We start from the raw sequence: 12,925 nt of genomic DNA on the forward strand, positions 1-12,925 counted from the left end.
ATTTGTTTGAAGTGCACATGTTGCCTAGACACATGGAGGCAGCCATATTGCTGAACTAAAGGTCAGGAGAATGTAACCTATCACAGGAGCTCACAGTGACCTCACATCCTAATATAGTAATATGCTGCTGCCACAACAAGATTGCAAATTATAATTAAACTCGTCAGCACTAAAATAACCTGAAATGTATTCTATAGCTTAGACTAGTGTAGGCTAACCTGTGACACTCCAGGTGTTGTGAAACTACAAGTCCCAGCATACTCTTCCAGCAATAAGCTGCTATATATTGGCAAAGCATGCTGGGACTTGTAGTTTCACAACACCTGGAGTGTCACAGGTTAGCCAACACTGGCTTAGACCATGGTTCTAGGTTCCATTCTCCTTACACGGATCTAGGTGGTCTCTCTGTTGACGTGTGATGACCATTTGCTATATTGTAGCATTGCTAATTAGGACCATCCACTCGCTCTTTTAACTCAATCTGACTCCGTGCTGTAAAAATGCCTCCTGTAGTTCGGGGTTCCGGACACCTGATCACCCCTTGACCCCTAAAATGATGTGAACGTATGTATAGCTGCCTACATCTGCCATTAAGACCTCCTGGACCTCTCAGTATTAAGCATCGGTCTCAATCTGTCAACATCTGTATCAGTGCATGAATCAGCCGCTGTTTATAGCTCTGTTTATTTACATCGATAACTATCTACAGCTGCGTCTCAAGATGAAACAGTTGAATCACTTTGTGTTGTGGAGATGACTGGGAGGAGCCGGAAACACAAGGAAGCACAATGCTAAATATTGGGGGACAGTTATGGAAATTGTTGGACAGTACGGTGGCTCACTGGTTAGCGCTTCTGCCTCACAGCACTGGGGTCATGAGTTCAATTCCCGACCATGGGCTTATCTGTGTGGAGTCTTTATGTTCTCCCCGTGTTTGAGTGGGTTTCCTCCGGGTGCTCCGGTTTCCTCCCACACTCCATAAAACATACTGGTAGGTTAATTGGCTCCTAAGAAAATTGCTCATCTTATTTTGAATTTACCTAAAGTGGGCCAATCACCAACGCTCCGTGGTAGCAGCCAATTGTGGGTTGAACCAATAATTGCCGACTATCCTGGGAAAAGAGGAAGCCATCTGCGTCTGATCGCCTTACTCTGGTCTCAAGATTGCAGGACAAATTGTTGTAGATTTTTCTGCTGTGATCGGCAAACGGGTGAAGACAAATCATGATGTTACTAGCAGACAGACTTTCCTAACTTCATTTAAATTCTTCCATTTTCAGTGTACTCGGCTTCAAGGTAATGACCAGTGACCATTTACTATCCAATCATGAATGACTGTACAGTACGGTCTATGACAATGAAACTTGCGTAAAGGGCAGTAATGCCATTCTCTTCCCTAACTTGGTGGACGTACTGTCGCTGAGGTTAATAGAACATGATTGGTTAACAGCAGCACCACCCACTCCTGTGTCACCGACACACGGACTTCAAACCCTGGCACAAATTGTGGCCGTTAACCCCTGTTGATCAGAGACACTGTAAGAGGAGGACCAAAGAGATCAGGAGAGACCAAGAAACCATTGTCCACCATTGGAGTAATGCTGTGGCCTGCTGGATGACTATTGGTGGGGAGGAGGGGGGTGTGGCAGCGGAGGCACCAATCACAAATGGATATTCCCAAACCGCACCTCAAAATACACGTTACGTTTCCTCTTAATTACACACAAACGCCAACATCATGTCCCATCAGATTTTATTTGAAGCGGTTTACAGAACAGACATCCACCATCTCGTCCCCTCCCTTAATGTCCCTTCAATGCTGTGCTTTTATAAAAAATAGACAGTGTATTCCTTTTTTGCTATATATATATATTTATATATTGGTGGCGAGTATAGGGTAAAACAGGCGGCCCACTACACGCCCCTCTTACCCCCCGGCCCTCCGATTGTAAAGTGCAGTCCCTTCTCGCAGATGTCCTGGTGACAATATGGCTGCTATTAGTATTTAGTCAGATTCTTTTTTTACAGAGTTTTTTTTAAACATTTTCTATTTCTTCTATACCCATCCTGTTAAATTATATCTATTTCTACATTCTATGTTCTGGATTTAGACCATATCTACATATATCCACAATATCTAGATCTCGTTATAGCTTTTTAGTTCTCTGTTCTAATAGACATTTAGCTTATTCCTGTTTTTGTAGATAGTTTGTAGGCGTATTAGCTTTGAGCTCACTGACAAAGTTCTAGATTGCTTGTTTTTTGAATTTTCTTAGCCCTTTCTGTAATGTGCATTTTGGATCTAGATCATTGGTATTTTCGTATCCCTCAGATGTTTGCTCTATCTCCTCTTTTTGACTCCATTCCCACACTCTAAAAGGGGTGCTTTGGTATAAGAATCTACATTCCTGGCTTAGATTCCAGATCTCACCTTTCTGAAATCTTTTTTCCCTAAATCTTGATTAAAAAAAAATAAAAAAATTATATATATAGTTTATTCAGTTTTTTTTTAAGTCAATTCAAATTTTTGAGGTCCGATTTTCCACCTTGGGGGTTGTCCTGGCAGGATAGACTGTGCGTTAATGTTGCAGGAGGTGCCGCGTTGCTTCCAGTTATCAGTTTTAGTGGTTCCAGGCTGTGGTAAAGGGGTTCTAGAGACGGCGCTGGTTGCCCACCCGGCGTGGGCGCATTTTCATCTCGGTGAAGGGGATGGAAAACTCAAAACCTTTCCATGTGTACCAGTTTATACCCTAGGAAAGGAAGCAAATGAGGCCTGTTATTGTACAGGATCACACTGGCAAAGGGGAGTTTAAAGGGTCGTTACAATCAAAATTACAAAAAATGTAGGTTTATCCTAAAAGTCTCTGTGAGGTAATGAGGTGACTGCGGACTATCAAACATATACTTTTTATAACCCTCTGCTTTCCCAATATTTGTCAGTTATATTTAAGCTTGTGTATATTCTGTTTTTAAGTAACTACCAGCCTGTATAGTTAGCATGCAGACTAGTCCATTGTTTCAGTCTAGGCAAAAAGGGTTATTGTCCACCATCCTGTATGAATGTACATCACACCAGGGCGTCTCCTGTCTTCCTTTAGCTGTGTTATGTGTGTGCTAGCATAAGAAAATGTCCACAGTTAAAGCTCTATGTTTAATGGCAGAGGACTGCATTGCATATTTAAATGTAAAGGTGTCTGGATCCTGATCTCTCCTGTTTAAACAAACTTTCCTGTATAGCCACATAACAATATCTGTTCCTAATTAAATCAGGAATGATTAATCTGTGATCTCCTGGTCTGTATGTTTACCTGTGAATAGGTAAAGAAAGGAAAGGACCAATCAGGCTGCTTCTGAAATTGCTGATGAGGACATTTCTGGGTTTAAAAGAGAGCTCTAGAGGACAGCAAATTGAAATTCATCTGTTGAATACATCTGTTGTTGCTGTTTTGTGCTACCATTTTGTTAAATAAACTTATTTGCGTTATTTCAGATATGTGCCTGGGTGATGTTGAACCTTGGATAGGTACCGGGTAGGCCAGCTGTGCCGCCCAGAAGGTTACCGGAATTGATAGAGGTGCCAATACACCAATGAAATGAAGAAGAAGCAGCGCACATGACATGTTTATAAGTTTATAAAGCATATGCAAATCTGCACACACGGCTACATTAAGACAAAGTATTTCCTTCTGAAGTAAAGTCATCTCTGAAACTGAAAAGTGGGAGAAAATGCACAGAAAAATACTTTTTACGTGTCCTAATCGTAATATATATATATATATAATATTAGTCCTCACAGTCGCATTGGTACAAGTCCTTCCATACTAGATCTGCACTTGTTATCACTGTAGTCTTTCCCCCAAGCTCTCAGTGATTTGTAATATGTTTCCCAATAATGTTAAGCGAATTGCAATAATGTCAAGCGAATGAATGTAGGTTTCTTACCTGGTGGTCTTTGTTGTTGGCGTACAGCCCGTTGAGATTGGCATAGTGACAGTTTTTGTACCACCATGCTCCTCGATAGGACATGGCACATGGTAGAATTCTCTTCTGGGTGTCTCGGTCTCGTGTTGAGAAGATCATGTTGTTGTGGTAGCTCATAGAGTCCCCTGTAGGAAACTTAACATCTCAGTCTCCATTTGTCTCAAGTCTCCCAATTTTACTCATATTAACATCTCTCGCACTACTTCCACTGACACACTTAAGTTGTCCACACACTACCGGGTGCTCCCGCTCGGTTCTTCGATATCTCATGGAGAGTGGCCGGCATTAGGTATCACTCAGATTAGAATGTTAGAAGCACCGATTGGAGCACTGATATAAGGAAAGCACTCACAATATGCTGCAGGCACAGGGACTAATGCCCATACATAAGTCTAGACGATTATCTTGTGTTTTCCTTGGACTTGTGCTTACAACTGCTGCACAGTGGCCTAGTGGTTAGCACTTCTACCTCAACAGCGCTGGGGTCATGAGTTTGATTCCTGACCATGGCCTTATTTGTGTGGAGTTTGTATGTTCTCCCCGTGTTTGCGTGGGTTTCCTCTGGGTGCTCCGGTTTCCTCCCACACTCCAAAAACATACTGGTAGGTTAATTGGCTGCTAACAATAGCTAGCAGCCAATTGGCTGTGTGTGGGTGTGTAGTGTGTGTAGCAGTTAATTGGGTGTGTGTGTGTGTGTCTGTTTTTGTGTGTGTGTGTGTAAGGAAATCTAGACTGTAAGCCCCAATGGTGCAGGGACTGATGTGAATGAGTTCTCTGTACAGCGCTGCGGAATTAGTGGCGCTATATAAATAAATGATGATGATGATGTTTGTGTGAGCATCACTCACATTTTGGTACAGAAATCAATGTTCCTTGCACTTGCAGCATTTTCTTCGTGCTTTCCTTGTGTCAGTGCACTACTTGTAACAAAAAGTTTACAAATGCTTGTAACATGCCTGTCTCAACGAGCCCTAAGTCTGCAGTATGCACCCCCAATACAAAATAGTTTACGTGTGCAAAATGGTGAATAATCTACATGTAGGTGGAATAACCAAACAATTAAATTGTTGCTGAAAAAATATAGAAAAATAAAGAAACATACAAAACAGACACTAGTCAGTAATAATGGGCAAAGATTGGATGGACTTTCAATAACAAAATATCCAGTTTAAGAATCTCTTATTAAACTAAATTTAAAACTAATTATTTAAGTGTAACATTTGAGGTAAAAACTTTTCTTTTTTTTACAGTATAATCATTTCCATTTATTTTCTATTTTGTTACTAGGTTGTTTTGTTATTTTAAATACCAATGTTTTAGAGATTATTTTTGTAAATTCTATAGGTCAGCATAGAATTTGGTGTAGTTTTAATGTGAAGTTTTTCTTACTATATCTGCATAACTGTCCCCCTGACCTGCATTTCCTCTGTATTGTCCCAACCGCAGCCTAAATTGGCGATCTTCAGCCTCCACGCGAAAATCGTCATAGACTGCATAGGCGGCCTCATCTCCGGCACGTAGGTCCACGCGTAGCTCATGGGGCGAGGAAGAGGAGATCAGGTGCAGTGCGGTGTTACCTATAGAGGTGTGAGGATACGGTCACATTATACAAGGAACCAACACCTTCGTTTAAGGACATCATTCATCTGCAGAGTTGCGGGAATTAGTCCAAAACAAGGTTATATGCCCAAGAAGTGCTCTTGGTAAAGGTTTATAAAAGCTTCCTGAGGTTTGATGACTGGAGAACAAAGTGGTCCATTCAACCACTGGGCCCAAGGATAGTTATACTAAGAGTAGTTTAGCTACAAGCTGTAGACTCTCGATGAGGTCATCATTGGTCATTCTCCCACAATGTTGTAGCAGATGATGTTAGTGGTGGATATTGAACCAGTGGTTTGGGCTGTGTCTATACATGTGATCACTTACCCAGCCAGAACTCAGAGGTCAGGTTACCAAATCCTCTCTTATAATCTTCCCATTCCCGGTAAAAGTCTGTGCTCCCGTCCATCCTTCTCTGGAAGACCTGTGGATCAGAACCTCAGGGTCAGTTACAAGTATAGTACGGAAAGTTTGCAGCCTATGTTGGTGATATAAAAGGTGCCAGGTCACTTAATAATCAATTGCCTTTAATCTTTCATTGAAAGGGGCAGCATAGTGGCTCAGTGATTAGCACTTCTACCTGGGATCATTAGTTCGATTCCCAACCATGGCCTTATCTGTGTGGAGTTTGTATGTTCTCCCCGTGTTTGCGTGGGTTTCCTCCGGGGTGTTCCGGTTTCCTCCCACACTCCAAAAACATACTGGTAGGTTAATTGCCAACTATCAAATTGACCCTAGTCTCTCTCTGTCTGTCTGTCTGTCTGTCTGTGTGTGTATGTTAGGGAATTTAGACTGTAAGCTCCAATGGGACAGGGACTGATGTGAATGAGTTCTCTGTACAGAGCTGCGGAATTAGTGGCGCTATATAAATAACTGATGATGATGATTGAATGTTGTTGTTTTTTTGGGACATTTTTTGGAGCTGGTTCCAGGTTCCTAACCTTACTTTACCCTCCTGGGAATCAGGCCGGGTTCCACGGCTTTCCATCATTTTGGCAATAGACGGAAATTGCTATCTGTCCTAGATGTACATTACGCACAGGGGAAGGAAACCGTACGTGAGACGCATAGGCCGTATGAACGAGCAAAATCATATGAGCTGGTGGATCCCCAGGAAAAAGCAGTGACTATGTCATGTAAATAGCTCCCGCCATCGGTGATTCTAATCCCCAACCAGCCGTACTCACAATCCAGCCACCTCCGTCCGACTCCATGTCGCAGTACACCGTCAGCGTCTCCTCTTTGTCTCCCCTGGGATATATTGTGAATGTACCATTCCGTACCTCTCCGTTCATCCTCTGCTCCGAGCAATCCCGAGGATATGGGAACTTTATACGACCTGAGGGTTACATACGCACTGATTTGATAACGATATACACAGTACTATACTGCGGTGTTCAGTTTATTACACCTGTAATATGAATTGTTCTGACAAACACGGCAGATGTCATTGGATGGCAAATATACATCAAAATGTGTTAATCCAGCCTGCTATAATTATTATGTGCGGCTGACTACAATTACTAGCTGAGTGGATTAATAAAATAGTGAAATTCAGAATTTGACTTCATTTCTCAATTACTGATTGATGCATTCATTGTGTGATTGATCTGTAAAAGAGGAAAGGGGAAGGCTGTAGAGGGAAGTTGTATAAAGTAAGTCAGGTTTGAAAAAGTGAAGATGTTGCCTATAGCAACCAATCAGATTCTAGCTGTCATGTTGTAGAATGTACTAAATAAACGATAACTAGAATCTGATTGGTTGCTATAGGCAACATCTCCACTTTTTCAAACCAGCAGTTTAGTAAATATACTCCCTAGCCTCATAGATTGGTTATGAACTGTCGATGAACATGTAGACATTATGACTATCGACATTTTGGCGTAGACATTATGACTGTCGACATTTTGGCGTAGACATTATGACTGTCGACATTTTGGCGTATACATTTTCACTGTTGACTTTTCACCTACACCCCAGCCTGATAGCCCAATGTCTGCTAAATTTAATGTATTCTACAACCCAGATTTAAAAACATAGTTAAAATATAATTAGAAGAGTACGGCAATACCTTATTTGTCTTTGAGACTCACCCAATTTTCTTATTTTTATAAAATAATTCTCTACTTATAATATTCCTATTGTATAGCCTCTTGTACTACTGGTCACGTACCCACTGGCATTAGATTTGTATTTTACTTTATTTTATAAAAGTAACATTTTAGTTTATTAGTGTGTTAGAGATTACTGTGTAGGTTCATATGTGATAAAGAGCAACAAACGCGCAAAATATTAAACATGTAGCATTCTGAAATATGACACATACACAAATGGGCAGAAATTTAGTTAGAACAATGATTTTTATGGTTGTATGGCATTAAAAATCTCTTTGAAATGCAGCTTATCAATCAACAATTAACTATTGACATGCATGAGGCACTCAGTCAATTGATAGGTTATATACTGGTTTAGCCAATAAAATAGCTGCCTCTACAGAAGCAGAAGAAAAGAAGTAATGATACCACTGTATTGGTCATTGGTACGGCCTCATCTAGAATACTGTGTTCAGTTCTGGAGGCCGTATCTCCAGAAGGATATAAATACATTAGAGACTGTACAAAGAAGGGAAACTATAATGGTGCATGGCCTACAGCACAAAACTTACCCGGAAAGACTAAAATATCTTAATATGTATAGTTTGGAGCAGAGAAGTGAATGGGGGAACATGACAGAAACTTTCATATATATCAAGGGTTATAACAAGGTACAGGAGGGAAACATTCTACAAAGGAAGAGAAGTATTAGAACACGAGGACATGCACTGAGACTGGGGGGAAGAGAAGTATTAGAACACGAGGACATGCACTGACACTGGGGGGAAGAGAAGTATTAGAACATGAGGACATGCACTGACACTGGGGGGAAGAGAAGTATTAGAACACGAGGACATGCACTGACACTGGGGGGAAGAGAAGTATTAGAACACGAGGACATGTACTGACACTGGGGGGGAAGAGAAGTATTAGAACACGAGGACATGTACTGACACTGGGGGGGAAGAGAAGTATTAGAACACGAGGACATGTACTGACACTGGGGGGAAGAGAAGTATTAGAACACGAGGACATGTACTGACACTGGGGGGAAGAGAAGTATTAGAACACGAGGACATGTACTGACACTGGGGGGAAGAGAAGTATTAGAACACGAGGACATGCACTGACACTGGAGGGAAGAGAAGTATTAGAACACAAGGACATGCACTCACACTGGGGAGAAGAGAAGTATTAGAACATGAGGACATACACTGACACTGGAGGGAAGAGACGTATTAGAACACGAGGACATGCACTGACACTGGGGGGAAGAGAAGTATTAGAACACGAGGACATGCACTGACACTGGAGGGAAGAGAAGTATTAGAACACGAGGACATGCACTGACACTGGAGGGAAGAGAAGTATTAGAACACGAGGACATGCACTGACACTGGAGGGAAGAGAAGTATTAGAACACGAGGACATGCACTGACACTGGGGGGAAGAGAAGTATTAGAACACGAGGACATGTACTGACACTGGGGGGAAGAGAAGTATTAGAACACGAGGACATGCACTGACACTGGGGGAAGAGAAGTATTAGAACACGAGGACATGTACTGACACTGGGGGGAAGAGAAGTATTAGAACACGAGAACATGCACTGACACTGGGGGGAAGAGAAGTATTAGAACATGAGGACATGCACTGACACTGGGGGGAAGAGAAGTACTAGAATACAAGGACATGTACTGACACTGGGGGGAAGAGAAGTATTAGAACATGAGGACATGCACTGACACTGGGAGGAAGAGAAGTATTACAACACGATGACATGTACTGACACTGGGGGGAAGAGAAGTATTAGAACACGAGGACATACACTGACACTGGGGGGAAGAGAAGTATTAGAACACGAGGACATGCACTGACACTGGGGGGAAGAGAAGTACTAGAACACGAGGACATGCACTGACACTGGGGGGAAGTAGGTTCAGAGGAAATGTGGGGAAAAACTACTTCACATAAAGGGTAGTGGATAAGTGGAATAACCTCCGGACAAAGGTGGTAGAGGCTAATACAGTAGAGCAATGTAAACATGCTTGGGATAGACATGAGGATACCCTTAAAATGAAATAAGGATCAAACAGGGTTTGAGGTTACTATAGGTTAAATAATGGGCAGACTAGATGGGCCAAGCGGTTGTTATCTGTCGTCATATTCTATGTTTCCATGTTACTGTGTGACTGATGTGTACATTTAAGGGGATGTTTATATTTGTTTTGAAAACTACACTTTTCTCCTGGAATGTTTCATAGTACACACGTGTAGTCCATGATCATCTGGAACATATAATATATGAGGCCATGGGAACGGACTGATGAAACCTGCCTAGATTAGCTCAGTCCTCCAGAAAACATCCAGTCTGAGTTATGTGTGTGTGGATGGCATCCAAAGTGAATGTTTTTTGGAAGGTAAGCGTTTGATTCTGTCCCTGGGGTGTTTTTTCACCATGAATTAATATGTATGCACTTAAATATACTTAGGTGATTGATGATTTGTTTTGGTAAACGAACTGAAAGTTGTCTTTTGTCCAAAAACCGTAACATTTCTTCGTCTTGAGTGACTAATCTTTCTAGAATTTTAAAAAGAAAAACATTTTTGTTTTAACCCGGTCTCCTGTAGACAGGTATCTATGCTTTTGTGCTTTTCTATTTCAGCATCATTTAGAAATGATTCACTCTGCATGAAAGGTACACGTGCTATGGGGTTCATCCTCATCCACCGCTAGCAAGGATCAAGTGTGTGGGGCGTAATGATGAGATTTGTGTCATCACAGCCCAATCCCTGTCGCGCAACAATGCAATCACACCCTGCCCCGCACATTATGTAAGAAGATAGGTCTGGTCTATTCTGCGAGACCCCGGAATTCATGAGTCTTCTGAACATTCCGGGAGAGTAAGTATGTGCTACCAGAAGAGACGTTTACAGGAGGGTAAACCCACCGACAGCAGTTGTCTAAATAGTCATCAGTTCATCGTTATGACGAGTGCTGTAATTAATTATATCTGCAGGAATATTAACAAATGTCACAACTTAAACCTGCCATCTAAACTTGGTTAGAGAAAAAAACACAATGACCACAGGGCTATCTTATACCCCGTTCACACTGGCTCAAAAACCCGGGTTATTGTCGGGGGGGGGGGGGACCGACGACCCGGGTCAAGGCTGAGTGTGAACGAGTCCCCTGTATCTACGCTGGTTGGATGACCTTGGAATTAGACCCAGGTCTTTTGCAGGGTTATTCCCGAGTTCGACCCGGGGTAGCCTCCAGCAACCCGGGTCTCACTGAACACTATTGAATGCTACAAAAAAAAAAATAGAGCCAATCAAAGCTCCTCTTGTGATGTTGTCAGGGAGACCCGGGCTCAGTGTGAATCCGGTCGACCCGCGAATTCGTCAGGGTGGCAAGCTCCGTCACCTGGGCAATATCCTGGATTCATATACCTGGGATATTGCCAGGGCTGCAATGAGAAAGTGGTATTATAAGTACAGTCAGCCACACATGGGCAAATTTTACCACTCGGAGCAAGCGCCGGGACTAATGCCCAATTTGTATTCACATGTAGGTGACTGGCAAGATCACGCTGGCATTATTATGACCGGTTAGGGTGGTGGAATAACCGGGGGCACGGACAGCTATCTGCAGCCATCTTCTGACCAAATTAACAAATACACCCTTAAATTATCCTTTCCGTTTTTAAGCACAGAGTTTATTCTCAGACCATACACAGTGCAATGTGGTGCCAGTTCTCAGTGTGTATTACCAACACAACCTTTGAGAAAAATCCTTGTTGAGGGTTTAGAACCACCGATGCTGTATTATAAGGGGATGACAAGGATCTCCCATTAACAAACACCCGAAAGTGTGGATGAATTAGAGCGTGTAAATTTGGAGAAAGCATAAGAGTGTTTTAGACGGATTTGAAGACATGAACATGGATTTGAGCTCTTGGAACAAAGGACAATAAATCATAATGAAGAAGAACAGTTATTTCATTTCAAAGCGATCTCCGTCTTGAGTGTTTTGGAAAGCGCGTTGCATTTGTCAGCAGGGCTTAGCTGCCGTGACACCATTGATATGGATCAGATGTCAACAATTCTGGGCAGACTCCTCTAAAACGTCCAAAGTGGGGCGTCAGGAATTTGAAACCGTTAAAGACATCTTCCTGTTTGTCGAAAATTAATTAGCTGAACAAGCAAATGGCACTTGGGTTTGCCATGCAAGATCGAGCTTTGCAAGATGTTGACAGAGGAAAAATTACAGCTGGAGCGAAATGAATTACAAGCTGATGACGTGCTTAGGATGTGGCAATAGAGGAGATGCAACAGGACAATTATGAACAGATTATAAGGACTGCTCGTTTACACATTTTTAATGAGGGAATTTGAACATCTTGACTGGGCAATTCATGGGAAAATGGGCAGCTCCAAAAACATACTGGTAGGTTAATTGGCTGCTATCAAACTGACCCTAGTCTCTCTCTCTATGTCTGTCTGCATGTGTGTTAGGAAATTTAGACTGTAAGCTCCAATGGGGCAGGGACTGATGTGAATGAGTTCTCTGTACAGCGCTGCGGAAGTAGTGGCGCTATATAAATAAATGGTGATGATGATCCTCAATAACTGGGGCTCCCATAACTTTTAAAAAACAATGGGGCTATCCATGTCACCAGAAGTTTGCTTAACCATAAAATCCGACCATGCTTCACTTTAGGTCACAAGTAAAGTATATAGCTGTAGCAAACTATATCTTCTTTCCTGTTAATCTAGATGTACCAGGATTCTGAATTGGGAAAAAATAAACATTGTAAATGAAAGATTATGGGTGGCAAAAAAGAGGACTGTCTTGGGAAAATTGGGGCACAAGGGAGCCCTAGCATTAGTCAAATACATTAACTACTTGAAGGGGGATATGAATCAATTATTTTTCATTCTTATCCCTAATTGATGATATGATCATTTGGACATCAATATTTTTTTTTTTTTTATTATTGTCGTATGGATGTAATATAGCATTTTAGCTCACCCAATTTGTCAGAATGTGGTTGGGCAGTGCTGATTATGTTGGATGCCTGCCAAAATGTGCTGTGATGAAGCAATCAGGGATTGTACAAGGAATATGGGCTGTAGAACTAGCTCTACCAGTGTATTTTCAAATTCACTTGATAAATGTTATCTTGATCAGCCTGGTAAGTGCTCTATTTTCACCATAACATAACAAATAATCTTATTACCTTCTGAGG

General features: G+C 41.8%; 1 protein-coding gene across 2 annotated transcripts in view; it reads right to left on the minus strand.

Moving 5' to 3' along the window:
• Positions 1–1,736: 1,736 nt before the first annotated feature.
• The window catches only part of TNXB (tenascin XB), a 69,948-nt gene continuing 58,759 nt past the window's right edge, over positions 1,737–12,925 (minus strand). For both annotated transcript variants that reach the window (XM_075186525.1, XM_075186526.1), the window contains 5 exons: positions 6,768–6,919; positions 5,908–6,004; positions 5,397–5,558; positions 3,943–4,106; positions 1,737–2,750 (listed from right to left, as the gene is read on the minus strand). In XM_075186525.1, coding sequence (XP_075042626.1) covers positions 2,652–2,750; positions 3,943–4,106; positions 5,397–5,558; positions 5,908–6,004; positions 6,768–6,919 — 674 coding nt within the window. In that variant the 3' untranslated portion in view covers positions 1,737–2,651. The remainder of the gene's footprint in view (positions 2,751–3,942; positions 4,107–5,396; positions 5,559–5,907; positions 6,005–6,767; positions 6,920–12,925) is intronic.

Source organism: Mixophyes fleayi, chromosome 9 (genome assembly GCF_038048845.1).
Source record: "Mixophyes fleayi isolate aMixFle1 chromosome 9, aMixFle1.hap1, whole genome shotgun sequence".
NCBI lineage: Eukaryota > Metazoa > Chordata > Amphibia > Anura > Limnodynastidae > Mixophyes > Mixophyes fleayi.